Genomic DNA, 24156 nt, shown 5'->3' with positions numbered 1-24156 from the left:
GCATTATAAATAGTGAAGTTACAGTACATTCACCACTGTATCATTGTGGATATGACCACTAGCTCTATGAATGAAGAAAAAATCTCTTAGATATTGTATACAATGTGTATACGTGCGTTTACACATTAAAATCTTTTTCGTGTACTAATTTAATGCTTTCTTTATTTATTTACAAAGATAAGGGAGTTGTTCACCTGGTTACACTACTGTTTGCAATTACTGTCGTATTGAAAAAGAATTGTTAAAAGACTAGTTTTTATTTTGCTTGACTACATTTTTACAGACTTGTTGTTTTAAATTTTAAAGGGATAGACGTGTGATGATTTCTAAAATATTAAAAGCAGTTCTCTCTATCTTGATAATTAATAAATACGATTGAATTTGTCATAAAATAATATGATATATAATAATATTTAAGCGTATATTAATCAATAATTAAAATTTTGCTTGCTCTAACAAACGAGAAAAATAAATTTAGGGCCATCAATCGAAATATTATTTCAAAGTTAAATGGTTCTGAGCAAAGTTAAGATATTGATTATCAATCGACAGAGCAATTGCGAATGGAATGAAATCAGTAGAGAGCACTTTGTTATCCGTAAGTAGTTCTATTATGTTATTTATCAAAAACAATTTAGGTTATCCAGAAAGATCCAACAATTGTTAGAAATAAAATTAATAGTAATTTTTAAGATTTATAGAAATTTTAAATATAATAACAGTTACGCTTCTGTGTTAAATTTAGTTAGAAGACCAGTAATGATAAATTACGATACGACCATATCACTAGTTAGTTCAATATAAGTTATCGACAACGCATTGGTGCTTTATTGTTGTATATAAAGGAAAACTTAGAAAATAAAAAGTAACTATATTGTATCCACAAAACGCCAATACTAAACCGCTATCTCCAATCGAAAATGATGCCAACCGGAAAAATCTATAAGAATATATTGTGAGAAAAGGATTTACTAAAGAGAATAAGCAAGCTATAAAATATAGTAACATAACAAAAAACCAGCTTTTAGAATTTATTTTACTATTTTTTTTTTAATGCTATTTAATAGTTCTTTAGTAAGGTCTCAATTGCTTGCAACTTTCTATTCTTGCTATTACAATTTATGTCTGGATTATCCAATATCCATAAATTGATTAAGCGGTGCGTTTATTACGAGTTATAAAATAGAAATTTTTATATTTTTTATTACATATAAAGATGTATATTTTATCTTATAACAGACATAATCGTATACGAGTGGTCACAGATCGCAATTGCAACGCATCAACAACTATATCCTTACAATAATAATCTTTAGTGAGAAGGTTGAAAAGTAATAGATTCTATGGTCTTTTTGACAAGAAAAATATAAATGAAATGTTTTCTATGTTTGAAAATATGATAAAAATATAAATAAGATGATTAAGAATTTTTCTACTTTTGTACTTTTCTACTTTCAATAATGTTCTGAATTTAAAGTTTTATAAAATAATTATTGTACTTCACTCACTTATACACAATACAGTAAATAAACTCGGTCTGTTCAATTGGTTCAGACAGTGAACATTTTAAAGTCTGTGTTACAATGAAAACTCCTAAGGAATGACGTCAAATTTGCGTAAAAATGTGCATTACCCCTTCCAATCGAACAGACTTACTATTAATATCGAAGTAATTACGAAAATATTTCTTGGCTCCCTTCCCCGCTAGACAAAGTCAATGGGACGAATTCGAATTACAAAAAATATTTTAAAATATCATTCAAATACAATTTGATAATATTTTATGCGTATGAATTTTTTTTATAATAACAATAATAAAACAGACGAGAAAAGTATCAGTTGTTTTTGATCCGCTAAAAGTTCTCCATATTCTTACTATTATATGTTTCATAAGTGATACATGGTTTTTTCTTTAACTCAATAAAATTGTAAGTCACAGATATAAAATTTTCGTAGCTATTATAAAAGTGATAATTAAATAATGTTTTCAAAAACAATTATCACAACAATAAATCTGAGAATTATAGACCGGAAATAGATTTTTTAAAAATTTATTATAGATATATACCATAAAGAAAGTAACTTGTTTAGACTGATTCGATAAATATTGAGTTTCCTTATATGATCATCCAATAGAATGCTGAAATTTAATTTCGTTCACCGGTTTATTGTTTAATTCACCTTTAGTTCTGATTTCGTTAGCAAAATGACAGAAAGTAATGCTATTGTAAACACAACACGAGCAATTATTTATTGTGACATCTTAAAAATGTCAATCTGTAAAAATGATCTCGATGCATAATGCTCTAAATTGGGCTGCAATTTGAAAAAATTGTAGACATAAATTCCTTAATCTGCAGAACGGAGTTAGCACTTACATTAACTTACGATGTAAATCGAAAGTCACTATTTCAATTCAAAAACTTTCTCCTGTAAGGAGTTAGATGACGGCATAACTCTATTGCTACAGGAAAAGTATTATGTACAGGGGACTATACTACTAATTTGAGGTAGAGAGCAAATATTTTAAATTAAATAAAAATTAAAAATTGCATCCCAGCGTTGTGACGATGTCACAATAAATAATTTGTCGTTTTAGTAGTGTCTTTTCCCTGTACATCACACTTTTTCTGTTGAAATGCCGGTCATCTACTGTATCTAATTCTGATAATATGTTTGAATTGAAATATAGTTAATCGGGTCTCCGGCTCCTAAGCTTTTCATTTCTGGTCTCGATTTTCATCTAGCTAACTCCGTTCTCGAGATTAAGGTAGGTCAGCAGACGGACGCCAGTGTTACATAGTGTTAATTTATAGGTCTGCAATTTTAAAATTACAGCCCAATTACACATTTAGCTAGGACTATCGTTTTAAATATTAGCTATATTGACGTGAAATACACGGCGTGATTAGACTTGCAGTGGGTGAGGTATTTTTCGAATTTTTGCGCGTTATATTAAATATTAATATATACATAAAGAATTAATATTAAGACAAATTAGCGTTTTAAAAGCGCGAGCCGAGTTCGAATTTCTTTTTCTGTGTTCGAAAATTCCATAATTAGAGAAATTAAAACGAACTTTGACAATGATAAGTGAATGTGCTGATGACTCTCACAAAGAGAGAAGACTTAATTGGATGCTGGATGACGAAGAAGAAAATGTGGAAGATAAAACTGCTGAAAATGAACCGAATGTGGAAGGAAGAATTCGAATTAAAAATAAATTGTCGTTCAATAAATGCGTAATGAGTTGTCAAGGTATAAAAAGTGAAAATATAGTGGCTGTAGGGCTATTGGACGGAAGAATTTTATTATATAACATAACCGATGGGCTGTTAATTACCACTCTTATTGATTCTGATCTAAATAAGTATTCTGCTGTAATGGCTATTTACTTTCTTTCTGAAGATTCGGCCAGTCCGTTACATCACATTATGATTGCGATATATAATTCTGGGCACATCAAATTTTGGGATTACCTCGCTCATGTGTGTTTGCAAACGATTAAAGAAGAGCAGGAACTAATGGATTGTGCAATAAATCCAGAAAATACTAAGTTTGCAACAGCTGGAACTATTCCAAAATTAGGAATATACGACATTGAAACCAAACAGAAAATAAATACTTTAGAAGCAAGTTTTGATTTAAGGAAGGTTGATGGTCACAGATCAAAAGTGTTTACTGTTAAATATCATCCTAGTGTAAATAATGTGTTACTAAGTGCTGGTTGGGATAATACTGTTCGGTTTTGGGATGATAGACAGAAAAATTCTATAAGAAGCATATTTGGACCTAGCGTTTGTGGAAAGGGACTTGATATTTTTGAAGGTCAGATACTTACTGCTTCCTGGAAACCAAGAAATAATTTAGAGGTGTGGAGTTTTGATAGCGGGAAAAAGATTAGAGAAGTCTATTCTGATTTACATCATACTTATTATTTTTGCAGCCAGTGGATAAATAATCATTTCATTGTAGCTGGTGGCTCTGAAGAAAATCTAATGTGCCTTGTTGATTGTTACAGCTGGCTGATATCGGGGAGTTTATTTAATCTCGTCGATCCAGTGTATTGTCTTCATGCTTTTCAATATCCCATGATTATATTTGTGGGTTCTGGGCAGAAATTATATATGATTGATTCATTATACAAGGAAAGACGAAATTAGAAATATTCAAGTTGAATTAAGCAATAAATTTTCTAAAGTCAACATTTGAGTGTGTCTTGATATGTTTTATTTTTAAATAATAAAAACGATCAATATATTCGTGATTATAGATAATATAGAGTTTTAACTTATTATTTTTTTATGCTTCTGACACAATATAGTGCTATAAATTAAGACACTTGGCGGATTTTGATGATATGAAACCGTGCTTTGCTATTTGTTTATGCTTCTGACACAATATAGTGCTATAAATTAAGACACTTGGCGGATTTTCTCATNAAACATATTTCCCCTTAAAATCAAATTTATACCAGGTCAGGGATGTTTTCTAATAATTCATTCCTTATACGTTTTTACGTCTTCAAATGAATTTTAATTTTTTTTTTTACTTTAGGATAAATTACTCTACAGTTTTTGGATGACCACCATTTAAAAACAAAAAAAATAATAAAAAATATTAGGTATGTTTAAATATATTTGTTTCAACTGTCATAATTTACTTTATAACGATTAAAAGAGCAAAAATTTGTAGCCCACTATAAACTCTTTAATTTAAAATTACGGAGTTACGTGCTATCAACTATCAATGAGAATGCCTAATCGCTGAACAAAATGATCTTGGACAGATTATACTTTACAATTAGAATACTACGAAATTCAGTAGCTTACGTACACTTCATTTCGTATGAATGTTTATTTGTAGTCAAGAACTAAGACACGAAGTACGTCAATAAAATAAATTTTGAAAATCAGTGAAAAATTTTGCGATTTAGACTGTGTACACATTAGGCGTTTTGCGTTGCGTTAAACGCGCGTTAGCAGCGTACACACCGCGCGTTAGCTCGGCGTTCGACGACCGTTTAGTGGAGCGTTAGCACTGGCTCAGTTTGGAAATGGACGTGAAAGTAAATGCTTGTATGCGCCTCCTCCGTCGCTATAAAGGACGATGCAAGAGGCAAAGAAAATTTTGGGTGCACCCAATATTACGAGATAGACTGACGCATGGAATGTTTCTGACGTTGTATACAAAACTAAGGCAATATGAACCCAAATTTTTTAATTCTTTTAGAATATCTATAAAATCATTTGACGATGGCTGGTCTCTTTTAGATTTCATCAATAAATAGATCAGTATCGAAATAATCGTTTTCCATTTCGGTCAACATACGTCCACTCTACCCGAAAGCGCGCGATCGAATATGTACAACATGGCAGCACGTATATCTTAAAGCGCCCGTAAAACGCGCGTTTTAACAAAAATCTATCAACGCGCGTTTGAGTATGTATGCCTATGCAGAACGCTTGATTCTTTAAAACGCGCGTTTAAAAACGCCTAATGTGTACACAGCCATAATCTCCAATTTTTCTGCTAAATAAAACCACTGTAAAAATAGTCAGCTCAAATATTGGAATTTTCTCTTAGAGTTATTCAGGGAAAAAGAGCGTTCCTTCAGATGAACACTAGCGTAATTTTATTATTAAATTGATAGCTTGCAATGTGATGATTGATATAAAAAGTAAAATTTGCAAATACATATTTTTAAATTCACATTCAATTTATTTTCATATTTTAGTATAATACTTACAGAATATGGGAATATGGGAACAGAATATGGGAAAAACAAATTAACTTCTTCAGTTTCGTTGTATGAGATCATCATCGTCATTTGTTCTTACTCTATCTTTAAAACGGGAAAGTAAAACAATTAAAATTAATGAGAATAATTGATAAAATATTTATTTTGTCATTAATCAAAATTATGAATGGAAACAGAATTTTTGAATTTATTGGTATTGCACTTTCACTTACAAGTTGGTGAAATAAAGAGCGAAAAGGCTGTTTTAAAATACGTTTTTACTTAAAATTTAAAAACTGTTTTCATATTTTCCATTTTAGTAAATTAAATGATATTATAAAAATGCCCTAGAGTTCGTTAATAAACACAGCAAAACATCTACTCTGCGACCACTAATGGGAGTGATCACTTTGGAAGGGTGGTCTTTCAGAGGGATTTACTGCACTTCATTACCATAGCATTTTCATGCAATCGAGTATTAAACACAAATTGATATTTTGTATATATAATTTATTTTATTTTCAAAATGCATTTTAAAAATATTAAAAACTCTTTTATTTAACCTAAAAAAACTTAATATTATACAGTTAATTTAAACAGAATTTAAAACAATAGTATTTTATATTAAATTGTTCCAATTCCGAAGTTTATTTGACGTTTTTCGAACGGAGTAGACACTATTAGTCACATTTACTTGTTTGAACAAGTGTTGCGTAATAATTAGAGATAGGAAAAGCTATTGTTACCGAAATTCATCACCCTAGAAACGTTTTCTATCGTTACCGTTAGTTTTTTTCATTAAAATCCTTGAAATCAAATTCTTGTTGCCAACAATTTTTGAATTAATGGCTATGTTTGCAACCAATTTTCAGGTACATCTACTAGAGTGTTTAAAATATGATTTTATAGTAAAAAGAAAATAAAGTACATTATTAAAATAAAGGAAGAAACCTACTTACGGCAGAATTAAGAATGTAAACAGTAAAATAAACCAAAAACACGTAAAGCTTAAGGGAAACACGTAGGACTTGGCAACATTATGCTGTAATTACATATCTTTGCGAAATTACAGAATGTTTTTTAACACAACCAATTACAAGCTGACTGTTTAAAAGTAAATCTATTAATCTCGTTATTTCAAATTCGATCAAAAAAATTTAGGAATTTTATACATCAATGATATTTGGGATAATGCGATTGAGATATTTGAATCATTTGAGATTATATTAACTAATATGCAGTAAAACTTCACTTAAGTGAACCTTTGAAATTCCCCTGTAAAACTACATAAGTTTTACAGGGGAATTTCAAACTCCACCTTGGTGGCCGCCTCAGTTAAGTGGCAGTTTCGCTTAAGTGGAAAATATAGGAGCCTCCTAAACAGTGTTGCCGCAATGAAATTTCAAAACGTACTGATGCGCCTTCAAAAAATGTACTATTTTCCTTCAAAATGTATTAGTTCTATGAATACTTTGTTTACGTGCTTACGTGTATGAATACGTGTTTACGTGTATATATAGTTTATTGTCAAATAATTTAATATTAAATCTTATTTTTGGAATTTTTTGAAAGCTATTTAAAATTAAAAATATATCTACACATCTATTAGTGATTATAAAATGAGCATTACATTGACAACATTTAATAATAATATTATTGAATTTCATCTTAATTTTATAACCAATCGTGCTTTAAAAAAATAATTATAAATTTGTTATATTATATTATTATATTCTTGTTTGCTTAAAACATGCGACTCAAAAAACAACCCCAAAATGGCGGCTCAAGAAGTAGATCACGCGTGTCCTGGCCTTCTTATATAGACCTTGGAACAGTCGGAAGCGCGGCCATTTTAGAACCACACGTAACATTAACCGTTATTTCTTTAACTACGATTACTAAAATTGAAGTTCATAATTTAAGAAATAAATTATAGTGGTAGAAAATAATATACTGTAAAAGTATTTATATTATTTATACGAATATGAAATTGTACGAGTATAAATAATATAAATACTTTTATATTATTTATACTCGTACAATTTCAAAACTATTTTCTGTAATAATTTGATTGTGACTTAACGGATATTTTGATATTATTGACGACAAAAGTTTAAAATTATTGATTTTCTTACCTGTCCATTATTTTTGTTTGACGGAGTTGAATTGTTTAGACCACGTGGCATGAAAAATTTTGTCAAGGTCCTGATGAGAATGTGCAGACAACTGAACGTGTGAAAGAAGACCACTGAGTCAAGACCGTTTACACGTGCAACTATCTATGTTGCTGACGTCGACGGACACACACCATTTGTATGTTGTGATTGGATAATTTAAATTAGCAAGCAGTGACACTAGTGAGACTTTATTAAACTAATTTTTTCTCATTTTTTCGTTAAGGCGTGAAATATTATTTTGTACCGTAAATGGTACTTGAAATATTATAATGTACTGAAAATGTACTAAAAATCTAAATGTACTTTCAATTTACTGGAAAGGGCAAAATGTACCAGAAAAGTACAAATGTACTAGGAACGGCAACACTGCTCCTAAAATAAAATTTATCCTAGTTTTCATGGCGAATAACTAAAACTCTACGTTCCTAAACTTCGAGGCTCACCAGTGGCCGTGTGGATAAAACCGCTGAACACTGTCAATTGGTCGTGGGTTCGCGCCTCGCCAACGGGTTGGCCACGTTGAGTTTTCCGGATTTTTACGTCGGTAACACCTAAATAGAGGCCCATAAAAGGACTCCCTTTCGGAAGATTGCCTATGTGTCGCGTTGCCTTAATCCAATAAAACTAACACCAAACCTTAACTCCGAAATTTTAAAACTTCAGTAATATTCAAATTAATGTTGGAGAATTTCAACATTAATTTTCATCAATCGCAATATTAAGAAATCTGATACAATCCATTGGATTTAAGATTTTATTTTCAATCTTTAAACTGACTTCGGTATCACTAATTTGCTTATTTTCATTCTTAAATAATATACAAATTTTTCCTCATGAATGCTCAACTTACAATTATTTAGCTACATAAAATTTTTAATTCAAGAAAATGTTTGATTCGTGTCAACAACAGTCGAAGAACAAAATTCAGCAGAATTAAACAAAACAATGTCTTCATAACAGATTACATCACCTATCACACTAAACAAATGATTCATAAGTTGAAAAGAGTTGGTCCAAGTACAGAATTCTGGAGAATACCCGAATTCTAAAGAAAGCCAGTAGATAAACAATTTCCAATCTTTAATCTATATAGGATAGTTGACTCTTCTGCCATTTTGGATCTTATCGTTGGAGCATTTGCAATCGGCAGCGATAGTTCGATTGCTGATCAGAAGTATATTTCATCTTTTTTTCCGAAAAATGATAGGATATATTGCTCCAACTGCATTAATAACTCAAAAAGTGACTACTTTTCACATTTAACTTATTTAATGAGTTATTTAAAATAAATGTTTAAAGAATCTAGGATGAAGGTAAGTAGTGATGGATGAGAGCAGGGACGAATCTATAATGAAGCTTAGGCTCCAGGCCAACAAATCCAGGGGTCTCATATAGCGGAAATTTTAAAAATTTTATTTTCAATTTGTAGTAGTATATGATATGCGGCAGTAGTATTTTTATGTTGCGTAAATAATATATATAATTTTTATTGTACATTGTCAAAATTTTAATTTTATTATGTAAGTTATGTGTGAAAATTTCATTAAAGAGGTCCCCAGAAATTTAAAGCTTTAGGGTATCTTACGCATAGTTCCGTCCCTGGATGGAAAATAAAGAAGGCCTTTTATCTGTACTGTGCTGCTCAGAAACCTGTATTCATTACAGCCTGGTACTCTGCTTTACTAGAATTTGCTGCAAATATCCTGCAGTCAAAAAGTTTATTTCTTCTTTAATATGCGAACCATATTGAGAACTGAACGTAGTGAAAGTTCGCTGCCAAACTGCTGATGTCATTATGGCAAATCTTCTCGCGTCTGCCCCATTGCGGGGGAAATACTAGTAGAATTTCAGCCTCCCAGAGTAGTAAAATACGAGCAGCGTCGTTCGAATCTTCCTATAACCTCATCTGTCGACTACTGGAAACGATATATGTTTATTCCATATACCTCGATTCGTTTACGTCAGTTTCGAAGAACAGATTTTCTGAAAAAATGTATCAGTCTTTTTCCATTTTGTTTCCACATTTCTTGATATTGCGCATTCTGCATCAGCATCGGTTCCAACCGTGTAAAGCTTACAAAGTACAGTTGATTCCAGAAGTGCATGCTGCTGACACCGATGGACGGATGGAATTTTATGAATGCATGCTGACATATGCCAATTTATCAATATTTTTCAGTGACAAAGCATCATTCCATTTGAGTAGCCACGTTGACAGGCACAATGTGTGCTATTGGTCGGATAGCAATCCTAGGTGGAGTTAAGAGAACCATATACGGAACAACCCTCGAATCATGGTCTGGGCTAGAATATGGGAGGACGGAACAAACGGCCCAGATTTCTTTAATGAGAATGTTATGAGAAACATACTTACGGATGTTATAGGGCTACCTGATGAAATACTTGGAGGACGTTCCATTATAACGAGGTCGAATACATGTTCTTTTAACAGGACGGCGCTCTGGCGCATTTTGTTGTGAGAATAAAATAGTACCTTAATTAACGAGAGGTTTCCCAATAGATGGATTGGCCGAAGATGTCTTGTGGAATGGCCATCCCGCTTCCCGAATCTTACCCCTCTTAAATTTTCCTCTGATACACCAAAAATTTGAGGAATCGCCCGCGCACTCTCTCTGAATTAAAGGATGCATCAACCAGATAGACGGATGGAATTTCATAGTATCAATCACGAGATACTTAGACGTATAAAATCATCCTGTAACGCTAGGATACAATGCTGTATAAGAGCTTAGGGGAGTCAATTTGAACACTTATAAGACCTAAGAAAATAATCCTGTGGTGCGCAACTTATGGACCACCCTGTATAAAGGTGTACCTTATAAATATATATATATATTTGATAGATTATGAGCGATATATATATATCGCTCATAATCTGTCAAATAGTAAGATCATTATTGGATTTTAATTTTATAGTAATATGTAATTTATATTATTAATGAAACTTTTAATAGTAAAATAAAATGATGTTTTAATGACAATACTGAATAAGTAAGTTAACCTGTATTAACATTCATGATATCAAATATTTGTACGTCGACCCCCGTATAAGATCATTGATTATTCCGTTTTATATGAATTCCATGTTGTACAAGTCACTTAAATTTTACAAATACGTGAGCCGTTCACAGCCCGGTACATGTATTTGTAAAATCTAAGTGACTCGTACAACATGGAATTCATATAAAACAAAATAATCAATGATCTTATACGGGGGTCGACTGTAATTGGAATTAGATGAAAAGGAAGTCGCAGATAGTCGATGCTGTACAAAAATTTTATGGAAAATTTTGAAATGAAATATTGATACTAACTAAAATTATAAAAACTTAAATAATATCATATGTGCATACATAATTATTATAATGAAACTAACGAGAAAAATGTAATTAAAAATTAATTAACGTATAATTAACTCATGTTTTGTATCTACTAAGTTGATTCCTTTCTTAATTTTAATGTAATTATTAATTGAGAAAGCTTTGGCTAATTTCGAATCTCGAGTATCAACTTTTCTATAAGCAAAAAATTAGAAAAGTAAACATTTGTTAATTTTTTCGTTTTTTTAAAAGGACTAACCAAACAGGTGAAAAGTGTCTCCGAACCAAATCAATTGTTTTACATGGTATATTATTCGACTTCGTATTAATCTATTGTGTGGCAATTTTCATGTCTTTAACTTTTTCCGTTCCATAGAACCGAGTAAAACGTGACTTTCAGTCTTTAGTAGCTTATGAACATTTTAAAATAGATTTTCAAAATATGGTGCCACTTCCATTATTATTTTACATCTGAAAAAGTTTGTTTTAGAATATTTTGCGCTAAATCTTAACTTAAAAATAATTAAATAAAATTTAAGATGCATTTTTTTATCGAGCGAAAGTATAACGGTACTGTCTCTATATTTCACCTTTTTGAAATACATTTACAGAAGAAAAATATATCGGGCTTCGATTCTCATCACCCAGTGATGAGAGTCGAATAGGTATGGCCAAACCCACGATTGGTATGGAAAAACGATCTCTTAGTATCGACGGGACAGAAATACTGAAAAAATTGAAATATAAAATAATTATACTTCATCATCTATTCAGTGTCTCGAATACAATGTACCGGTACAATACGTTGATTAAGAATAGTGACGTATCCAGATGTCGTCAATAATAATGTTATTCGAAAATTCATTTTGTAGATAAATCAAATAAGATTTATATACATGTAAAGAGGGATTTATTTATTTATCTTTTAACTATCGGAAAATCTCATAAATAAATAATCGTTATTACAAATTTTTTAAATCTATTGATATTTTAAATTTTTTGTTAAAAAGAGGAATATAATTCTTCTTTCCTCTTTAATTATTCTGTGATTAACATAATAAAAATTTATTTAAATATTGTATTTTAGGTATGATTTTACTCTTTCCGAATATATCATTTCAACAATTGAATTTAAACATTCATTCATGCCATTTATTTATCCATTTAATGATGATACAATTCATAGCACTGTTTAAACTACAAGATGCATATTACCCTTTACTATTTGTGTGGACTGTAATATTACTTTTCCGGCTGTTTTGATATACTTTATATAGTATATAACCAGGGGCGGACTGGCCCTAAAATTTTTGTGTGGAAAATTTATTACCAGCCCACAAATAAAAAAAATGTATTTTTTCTATTTATGTTTAAATATATTCAAAATACAACATTGACAAAAATTACAATAAGCACAAGTCTATATTCTACAATATTAATTTTTTATTTAAAAGTTTGCTTTGTTGAACAATAATATTAANAAATAATAAATATAATTTAGAAAGTATAACAATTTCCTTGATGTTTTGTTATAATGTTAGAAATTATTATCTTATACAAAATGAAATTTTTAGAAACGTTTGTAAATTTGTTAAAAATGTGTGCATAATGTAAACATTTATTATATTTAATTACATTTATTTTAAGAGATGAAATCTACTTAATATGTTAACAATTAGAACCAAAATAAAACAAGATCAGAAAAATATTTTACTTGTTTAATTCTAGAAACATGTGAACAGCAGGTAATTGTTATATGATACATAAAGTTTTTTTTATAGCATTATTTTACAACAGGGTTCGGATTTTATAATTCTTAGAATTTTTTGTATCATATTGAAAGACAATCACAGCAGCCGAAGGTGAAACAATAGAGAAACAAACAATTTAACTAGGATACCACCAAACTGATCACACATTCTTGCTCGATAATTGAAGAGGCAGGAAATAGAGTACTGCAGCTCTCAATCACCAGTCATCATTTCCATAAATTCTGTAAAGTATACGATTTTATAAATATTGTTAAAATTCAAAATAAATTAATTATTAATAAAGAAGTAGCACCCACAACATAAATTCTAGTATATAAATCACATCGAATAAAGTTATTGTACAATAACAAAACCTAGACGGGGGAAACGCGTTTTAGCTCAGATTAAAGTACGAACCTACGTATTTTGAGAGCATATCGTATGCTTAAATAGTCAAGCTATTATGTATTGTTCTTTCCTCCAGAATATACTTTGTTAAAATATCGTAATTCCAGCTGATTATAACAGTTGTGTCCGGCCAAATTTACCCGCAAATATATTTGACATCTTACTTATGATAGAAATATACCTACTTTTTGTATATTCGGAATACACAAAATATTTGCCATCCGCCTACCTACACTTATACGCAATTTGATCCGCCTATCGAAAAATTTTGGCACTACTGGATTAGACCATTAGCCAGCTTAATTAACGTCGTTTGTTAGGATCTTTCCTTTTTTTTCTTCTAGCATACTATTAACATTTTTGGACGAACGTGTGTTTTACACATCAAAAATATAGTTAATGAAGTATCTTCTTTACTATAGCAATAATTAAAGACATGTACAATTACTATATCATATTTTAAATCAATTTTCTCTCACGTTTCCCAGAAAGCGTTGTTATTTACATTATTAAAGTAATATTTAACATTAATTTAAATTAAAATTGTATCGGTACATATATATATTTGTACTGATATTGATATTCATATTGTAGATATCTAAGACCATTATATATAAATGTATTGTAAAAATTAAATATAAAATTGTAATGAACCGCTTGTGTTTTTTAAGCTGTTCACGAATTTTTTAAAATTAAACTTAACCAAACAGTACATTATGTACATATTTAAAAAAAACGGCCCAAATTGTATACGGCCCATGTGGAATTTTCCACATTTTCCACATGGCCAGTCCGCCCCTGTATATAACAGAAGAAAAGCATTGCGATCTGACAATAAATGACCCCCAAGATTTTTATATTTTTGGCTTCGAGATCTTGAAACGTCAAAAGTAACGGGTATTTTCTTTATGTCTGGACGTTGGGGTACGATTTTATTCACCCACTTTGAAGCTTAATAACTCCTGTGTCTTTTGTCAAAAATTTCTGAAAATTTGTAGCTTGTATATTGGGAATTGATGCCATTAAATTTTGGTAGTTAAAGATCCAGGGAGTGAGGAGATAGAGGCGGATCATGTCACATCGCAAGTAGGGTCGAACTTAATGAAAATTTCACTCGTTATTACCATTTACAAGTTTTATTATTATTTCTTTTTATATAAAACTCATCTCTACCTTCAAAATTAAGCTTTACCAATTGCCAATTTATAATATTTAATAATATAAAAACGTTTACAAATAAAATTTCATAACAGATGGCGCCACACACAGTTTTTACTTTTTGCTGGGAAAATTGCACAACTCGTTCTTTGGATTTTTAAATTAAGCAAATAAAAAGTAAAATTTTAGTTTTCAGATCTTCAGCGCTGACTTCAAGATCGAAAATATTTTTCACTGATATTGAAATTATGCTGTTTAGTGCAAGATTATATTCGGATTCAAATCTGAATCTTGTATTGATAGCTTCTAACTTTCCTCGAATGATTTCCAAATCAAATCAAAAATATAAATGCCTAGATGGAAGAATTAAAGCTAGGAGGATCAGGGTTCGAATCTCTTAGGCTGCCACGATATCTCGAGAATGAAAAGAGACTTATTGAACTAATATACATATACAAGAGTGCAACAAAAATTCTAACAGAATTTCTAATGAATTATACATAAATTATAAACGAACTAATATTGATCCACTACAATCAAAAACAATTTAACTTCTTGAAAGTGGTCTCATTTTAATATTAAATATTCTTTATGGGATTTAGAAAATATATGTTCGATATAATTGAAATATTTTATGTATTTAAAAAATCATTTGGTTCCTATTGTAGGGAGTACGGACCCGAATTAGATTTTGTCATAAATCCCTTACAGTGTCGAAAGAATCGCTTGTTACGGGATCTTGCGATTTTTTAAAATGTTCTTTTTCTCTAAATCATTCCGACTGGACACGTTAGAAGATATGTGGCGACTGCCATTCGTGACTCTGAGTTATGTGACAGCTGATGGACTTAGTTGAAGAGGTTGTGACTGTCCTGTGTATATTCAGGTGGACAGCCTTTGCATCAATTTCGGCAAATAAGCTTTTACAATCCTTAGTTTGATTTTTATCTATACAGTCTATACAATTACGCTATAAGATGAAGTCTTTTAAGCATGCTTAAGATCGAGGTCAAATACACATAAGTTATGTAGCACGCATTGAGCTGTCCTGACTAAAAACTTTTCTTATTAAAACAAAATATATAATAAATATTAGAGAATTTCAAGCATGCAAAAAGTTTTTTCATGGTTTCCTTCGTTTCTGAATAATTCTCAAACATTTACTGTTTTGTAGATTTCATATAGAGCAGGAATACATAGACAAATGAATAGTTAAAGCATAATTAAGGTCATCGACGCAATTATTTTATTAAACTGATCGAATTTATAACTAAATAAATAAAACAATACCATTGTAAGTTGCTAAAAATACAGTAATAGGCTAATAAAATAATCAAAATTTTTAATAGAAAGATAACAATCGATTAATGTTTTCACATTCTTTGACTAATTTAATTCAGCTTCTTAATCACAAGTTTTATTTTCTGAACATTGTTTATAAATCTCAATTATTTTTATAGGGCAAATCGAGGATAACAGCCAAAATTATTTGTATAGTAAAACGTAGTTTTAATCGATTCAATTTTATTTTTAAGACAAATTAAATTCAATAAAATTATAATTTATCATCAACGGTATAATAAACAATTCACAAAGGATTTATACATCTTAACCTTGAATTATCTTAGAATGTTAATAATTGAAATTATGATTGATTATATATATTACTCTCTCAGATGTGATTCATAGTCTACTTAAATTTAGAAATAAAATATCGTAATCTTATGAATAATTATAAACTACGTGTCAAAGTTTTTACTTTAATAAATATNAAAAATGAAAAATTTAAAAGTTATGAGAACTCAAATGTGATTTATGTATTAATGTACATATATTTACATTTCTGTATAAACTGATGTTCGGTTTCCTTCCTAAAAATTTGTTTGAATTTAATTCATTTTTTGAATAGCTCAATGTTTTTATTGTTACTTCCTGTTTGTTTTTAAGTTTTAAATATAAATTTATTGTTAAATCTGTTTTTATATTTGTATATTGCGAAAAGATAAGGCTACTCTGTATTACATTTTTAAAAATTATATAGAAAGACTTACACATTCATAAAATTTTTATAATACAATTTCGCAATTATTGTCTTATACAAAATGAAATTTTTAGAAACGTTTGTAAATTTGTTAAAAATGTGTGCATAATGTAAACATTTATTATATTTAATTACATTTATTTTAAGAGATGAAATCTACTTAATATGTTAACAATTAGAACCAAAATAAAACAAGATCAGAAAAATATTTTACTTGTTTAATTCTAGAAACATGTGAACAGCAGGTAATTGTTATATGATACATAAAGTTTTTTTTATAGCATTATTTTACAACAGGGTTCGGATTTTATAATTCTTAGAATTTTTTGTATCATATTGAAAGACAATCACAGCAGCCGAAGGTGAAACAATAGAGAAACAAACAATTTAACTAGGATACCACCAAACTGATCACACATTCTTGCTCGATAATTGAAGAGGCAGGAAATAGAGTACTGCAGCTCTCAATCACCAGTCATCATTTCCATAAATTCTGTAAAGTATACGATTTTATAAATATTGTTAAAATTCAAAATAAATTAATTATTAATAAAGAAGTAGCACCCACAACATAAATTCTAGTATATAAATCACATCGAATAAAGTTATTGTACAATAACAAAACCTAGACGGGGGAAACGCGTTTTAGCTCAGATTAAAGTACGAACCTACGTATTTTGAGAGCATATCGTATGCTTAAATAGTCAAGCTATTATGTATTGTTCTTTCCTCCAGAATATACTTTGTTAAAATATCGTAATTCCAGCTGATTATAACAGTTGTGTCCGGCCAAATTTACCCGCAAATATATTTGACATCTTACTTATGATAGAAATATACCTACTTTTTGTATATTCGGAATATACAAAATATTTGCCATCCGCCTACCTACACTTATACGCAATTTGATCCGCCTATCGAAAAATTTTGGCACTACTGGATTAGACCATTAGCCAGCTTAATTAACGTCGTTTGTTAGGATCTTTCCTTTTTTTTCTTCTAGCATACTATTAACATTTTTGGACGAACGTGTGTTTTACACATCAAAAATATAGTTAATGAAGTATCTTCTTTACTATAGCAATAATTAAAGACATGTACAATTACTATATCATATTTTAAATCAATTTTCTCTCACGTTTCCCAGAAAGCGTTGTTATTTACATTATTAAAGTAATATTTAACATTAATTTAAATTAAAATTGTATCGGTACATATATATATTTGTACTGATATTGATATTCATATTGTAGATATCTAAGACCATTATATATAAATGTATTGTAAAAATTAAATGTAAAATTGTAATGAACCGCTTGTGTTTTTTAAGCTGTTCGTTGCAATGTTGTTTGTTATCTTTTTCTATATATAGCTTAATTTAAAAAGTATGCTGTGTATATGTAGTGTTTGCTTGCTTAAGCAATACTGTCTGTAACAAAGCGATAGCTTATTGGAATTTGAAGAATTATTAATGTATTTTATTCTTTTATATCTATGTGAGTTGTTCGTGACTGAATACAAGAATTAATGTATATTTTTATATTTATTGTTTCTGAGTAACAAAGAGGAGAGGGAATTGTTATAATTTTTCAATATTATCTATATACAACAACTAAATATTTAGTATAAAATAGCATAAAATTTAAGTTTTCTTAAAAATATATAATTAGAATAAAGAAATAAATTTATAGAATGAAGCCATTGTCTAATTAACTAATTTTTTAAAATACAATTTTAAATATATTACCTTGAAAATTAACGAATAAAAACGCATAATATTTTATCGTTATGTATTTAAAATAACTTACATTTAAAAAATGATTTATTTTTATTTAGTGATTTATTTTCGTTGTGGTAATTTACTTAGTTCTATATACACAAATAACGGATTTAAAAATAACTATAATTACACCCGTCTGGTTATATGAATAATTGCAATTAATCTTAAAAGTTGGCTTTACAAAAGCATTCTTTTTTTCTTTGCTAAATGAAGTAACTATTAAAGAGAGAGAAAAGATTCTACCGTTGATTCCCGACATATATTGCAACGTTTTATCACAGTTTTATCGAGATATCAGGCTAAAGAGAACATCATTAGATATTGCTAGATGATATCTTCGAGTATATGATATAAATGACTATTTTTACTTTCATAATCGATATTTTGATGTAATTTTCTTAATTATCAATATAATTTAAAAATGTTTAAATGTAACTTATACGTAGGCCTATATAAAGTGAAACAATGCTTTAAACTTTAAGTATAAACATACTCGAGACTGTGTAATATATATATACGTAAAATATTATTAAATCGACTTGAAATGTGTCTTCTTATATATTATGCTATTTTGGCTAATTAAGAAAGATTTTTATTACTAAAAAAAAAGGATCGAAATCCATTCTTAGAGTTAACAATATGCTAGAGATAAGTAGGTTGCGACCAAGTTAGAATTGCCTTATAGAAGAACGTCTGGAGTTCCTCCAAAAATAAATAAATCTTTTTTTAGAAATGTTGACTTTCAGACAATTGGAACGTCGTAGTAAAACTTCTAAGTTTACATTGAAAGAAGGAAATGGTAAATGTCTAATCGAAAAATGGCTTCATTCCATAGTCGAAAAATGCAAAATACGATAATGTTTTTACTGGCAACCGGATGCAGATTTTCTTTTCTTTAAGTCTGCGGAATATGCAAATTAAAACAATGATCTCACCTTCAAAGTCGACGGTACCGCTTCCATCGGTATCAATTTCAGCGATCATTTCGTCTAACTCATCTTCGGTCAACTTGTCGTCCAGAGCACGCAAAATCTGTCGTAAATCCGAAACGTTAATGTATCCGTTTCCTTCTTTGTCATATAATCTGAAAGCTTCTCTTAATTCTTGTTCCATGGCTGCGGTATCTTCTTCCAGCAAAAACCTGGCCGTTAGTACCAAGAACTCATCGAATTCGATCTCACCGCTCCCTGTAATATAATCGTATCGATTAGCATCGTAATGTAATATAATCGTATCGATCGACATAATTGATATAGATCTAAATAGTCCTGGGAAATTCGTAAAATATTATTCAAGACGATAACATTGTAAGAATAACATAGGTTCTACTCGTTCGTAAAAATATAAATTAGGTTATGCTAAATGCAAAAATATCATACAAAATATAAATTTTAGTCTACACTACACATTAAAAAAATGAAAAATTTAAAAGTTATGAGAACTCAAATGTGATTTATGTATTAATGTACATATATTTACATTTCTGTATAAACTGATGTTCGGTTTCCTTCCTAAAAATTTGTTTGAATTTAATTCATTTTTTGAATAGCTCAATGTTTTTATTGTTACTTCCTGTTTGTTTTTAAGTTTTAAATATAAATTTATTGTTAAATCTGTTTTTATATTTGTATATTGCGAAAAGATAAGGCTACTCTGTATTACATTTTTAAAAATTATATAGAAAGACTTACACATTCATAAAATTTTTATAATACAATTTCGCAATTATTGTTTAATTTTAGTGTTATTCCTGATTAAAAACAAATATTTAATGTTTTTTTTTACCTATAAGCCGTAAGAACGTTATTAAATTCCTACTGTATGGTGCGTGAGTCATATCAATTGCCTTTTGAGTCGAGGAATTGCAGTATTTAGGTTAAATATCTCTCATAATAGAAAATTTTTATAAAAATTAAAAATTTTTGATAGATTTATGTGATTAGATTTTATTATTTCGATAATATAAAAATATAACAGTGAAATTTCCAATGTTTATTTATTTTTCTAAATTCCTCAACAAGAAAGGGTGGGGGAAAACATCTCTATTCTAAATAGAGATGTTTTTCTCCCACCCTTTTTTGTTGAGGAATTTAGAAAGATTCTTTTTATTTAAAAAAAAAAATAAATAATGTACAGTACATCTTTAAGTAATTGTATTTTGAATAAAATGAAAATATTTTAAAGTAATAATAGTAAATGTAATCATATAACGCATATTGAAATCTATTTTCACTAGAATAGTAAAATTTACGCATTTGATAAATATTTTATTAAATATATCACTTAAAAAGCACTTTAAAATTCAAATATATTGTATTGCATTTTCAAAATTTCTAATATTTTAATAGAGAAATGTTAATTAGAATACATTCCCTGAAAAGATTGCTACTCCTATAAACACTAATGTAAGAGTTACTATTAATAAAAACAATGATATTATCATCGTTTAAACTTCAGTCAAATTCATCTGAAGGTGAGTGAGAAATGTATTTGTAAGTTGACCGTTTTTAGAGTTTATATAGGGTAATAGGGCTTATAATGATATTAAAATTAATTTTAAAATTTTAATTTAAAAAAAAGGAGTTAAATATTTGTAGTATCAAGCGAAATTTATTTTCCGGATGAATTTAAAATAAAATTTTTGAAAGCAGAAAAAAAAATTTCAGCCTTTTATTGCTGATTAAACAATTAGAAAAGTTGCGCAGAAGAATTCTCACCATCGGCATCTACTTCAGAGATGAGTTCCCTTAACTCTCTCTCGTTGAAAGTTTGGCCCATGCTTCTCAAAATGGTGCCAACCATGTCACAATGGATGTAGCCTTTCTTATCGCGATCGAACATGTCGAAGGCCTTCTTCAACACTATAAAAATTATTGTTCCTCATATAATATCTTTCAAAAAATATATACAACTAAAAATGCTTTATTTTCTTATAATGTAATTAAAATTTCGCCATTCCTCTTCGTGATCTTAGGAGTTCAAAAATCACAAAACTCGTGACTTTCGGACACCGCCCTTAACGGTAAACGTGCGAAACGCATAGATGTAATCCTCCCCTATCGTTTTTACATTTATAAATCTCTTTCCATTATAACGTCAGCAAGGTAAGCCGTCCATTGAGATGGGAAATAGGCCAAACACGGCTAAACAATGCAGTCAGTAACATGATTCCGTTGGCTGTACTGCAATGCGGCTCTCCCTTGTCCTCGCCAAATTTGGCTCCCTTAACGGTAACGCTTAAATTAAGCAACCCGTGTTCTCCGTTACCCCCGATAATTCGAAAACTCGATCGAATGGGCATTGGATATACAACAAAGAATGGTTATTCCATATCGTTCTTACACGCGTCTTTTACATACACGAAAATTTCATAATGATATTAATTGATATAATTGTAATAAACAATCTTTAAAAAAAAAAATGCTATAAATAAATATTCAATTTAAAATTGTAAAATTTTGTAAAAACTGTTGTAAATGCCCAGAAGAATTTTAAATTCTATCAATTATTATAATTTAAAGGGCAAAACGCGCGGAGTTGTTGCTTAAAACGCTCTCAAGAGATCACGAATTTCGATTATTAAATTCTTATATTAATATTAATAAAATTTATATTTTAAAAAAAACAAAAACAAAAATACATACTTTCGACTTGCTCTGCACTCAAGTCTTCTGCCGACTGCGGATTAAAAAAAAAGTTAGAAAATAATCAACAAGTTATCAAAACTTTCTAAACTTCATAACATAAAGCGTGGTCAGTTAAAAAGCCAATGGACTATAAATGATAAATGCAACTCACCATTTTGTTCTAGTTAATCAGTTAGGAAACCGGGAAGAACCGGGGTTTAGTGTGAAGTGGATGTTTTAGTAGAAGAGAACTATACTTTCAATTTCTTGTACTATTCTCGCAAAGCAGTATGGGTGCCGTGCGAGGCGGTCTGGATCATAACTCGACACGGCCGACCTCGGGCCATTTTCGGATTTATCACGTGATAGGTCGACCATTGTGAACACGAGATCCTGCGTTGTAGTCAGTTTACGCCGTCTAATTTTAGCTACCATCCTCAAAAGATGGTATGTTGCAAACTCCCTGTCAGGTGTGGCTCCGAACAGAGTTCTCCTGGGAGACGAAATTTATGGCCCGAAGTGGACATGCACGTGTAATATTTCGATTGCATACTTATATAAATCTTGAAATCTCTCTAAGAATTTAAGATTTAAGATATTTACAACCATGTGACGTTATCGAAAGTTATCTTCGTTGTTTATTGTACTTTATAAAGTAACTTGTCTCAAAGTAGCTTTGTTTACGAATTACAAAAATGTACATAATGAAAATGGAGGATCAAACAAGCGATATCGAGTTTCGGTGTGTTAATCTCTCGCCTTTCAGGCTAATGCCCGATAGAATGAGAGTGAAAACGAACTCGAATAAGTCGTCAAAATGATGGATAACGCATTTCTATTCAATTAATCTAAAGATATTCATTCTTAACGTTTTGAAGAGTTACTCGGCGTTACTAGAATATCGTGAAAGGAGATTGCGGATGATATCAGGGATGTAGAGTTCAAAAGAGGAAATACTCTAAATTTAAACACAAGAAAACGGCGGAAGCTGCTATTTTCTGATAAAACGGAAGCTCGGGTCAAGGTCAGCAAACCATTGATTGGTCGGTGTCTCGGGAGACTTTGAATCACATCCAACACACTTAACGCAATATGACATTCATTTCTTTTATGGCAACCCCTCGGGTCACGAACTAGCCGTACTCCGCTTCGAAAATGTAATTATAAATGAGATAAGAAAAATAACTAGACATAAGCAATATTTGGTAATTTGAGTAAAGTTTCTTTAACCGAATCACTTCGTTTTAAAGACGGAACGTCAAGTTAAAAGGAAGAATATTGTCAATCAATAGTTGAGCAGATAATTTAGCTATTGTTAGTCCGGAAGTTTCGTCACTCGAGTAGCGTGTTTCTGAGTAGATTTGGTAGGAGAGAGGGATCAGTTTGTTTAACTAATCGTTCTTTAGAATCGATTACGTCACGGTAGATCGTTTCGGCCACCACGCGACACTTTACACCCCGATACGGTTGACAAAACGCGTACTTTTTGCGTACAAAAACTTATTATGAAAATGTATCGTGTTTTTTTTAACTTTTTATAACTATTTTTAATCATTCGATTACATTTTTTTCGTTACATATTAAAAAATTCAACATATAATCTGTTCAAATAAATGTATATTGTATGAAAATTAATATCATACAGATTATAACTTTTTCATTAACGATAGAGTACGTGAATACTAATTTTTAAAATAATTTTTTATATTTTGTTTTTTTTTTAAAAAACTTTATTATTTAAAAAATGAAAATTAAAAAAATGTGAATAAAAATATTAATTAAAATCGATATAAAATCTAATCAATCATCGTTCAATTTTTTAAATATTTTTTCAAAATTTTTATTTATTTTACTAACGTTTTAAATAGTAAAAAATGTTAATATTTAAGCAATTTTTCTTATAAAATATTTTTTTAAAATAATGGAAATAATATATATAAATCTCTAACGATGCGTAAAGAAAATTAAGCGATTTTATTCCTGTACAAACGTGCAAAATATGGATTTAGACGTATTTTTGACTACTGATTTATTGTGTTGCTATGACATTTCTCTTCTTAAGGGGGAAAAAATAGAGAAAAAGAAAAGAAGATAATTCAATAATTCTTCTTAGACGTAAAAACAAAGTGATAAT

General features: G+C 29.6%; 2 protein-coding genes across 2 annotated transcripts; one reads left to right on the top strand and one right to left on the bottom strand.

Moving 5' to 3' along the window:
* Positions 1–2968: 2968 nt before the first annotated feature.
* Positions 2969–4197, top strand: LOC111628922 (WD repeat-containing protein 5B-like). Its single transcript, XM_023372781.1, has one exon. It carries the CDS (start codon positions 3087–3089, stop codon positions 4161–4163), a length of 1077 nt encoding a protein of 358 aa, XP_023228549.1. The 5' UTR covers positions 2969–3086; the 3' UTR covers positions 4164–4197.
* A 12621-nt stretch (positions 4198–16818) lies between these two features.
* On the bottom strand, positions 16819–22349 carry LOC111628916 (troponin C-like). The gene is made up of 5 exons (XM_023372773.1): positions 22195–22349; positions 22041–22074; positions 21114–21257; positions 19332–19583; positions 16819–17109 (listed from the first exon to the last, which is right to left on the bottom strand). The coding sequence occupies exons 1-5, from the start codon at positions 22195–22197 to the stop codon at positions 17081–17083; spliced, it is 462 nt and encodes a 153-aa protein (XP_023228541.1). The 5' UTR covers positions 22198–22349; the 3' UTR covers positions 16819–17080.
* Positions 22350–24156: the final 1807 nt, after the last annotated feature.

The sequence above is a fragment of the Centruroides sculpturatus genome, unplaced genomic scaffold (genome assembly GCF_000671375.1).
Source record: "Centruroides sculpturatus isolate CEXI.00-Female unplaced genomic scaffold, Cexi_2.0 scaffold501, whole genome shotgun sequence".
Lineage (NCBI taxonomy): Eukaryota > Metazoa > Arthropoda > Arachnida > Scorpiones > Buthidae > Centruroides > Centruroides sculpturatus.
This window is presented reverse-complemented; position numbering and strand designations above follow the sequence as displayed.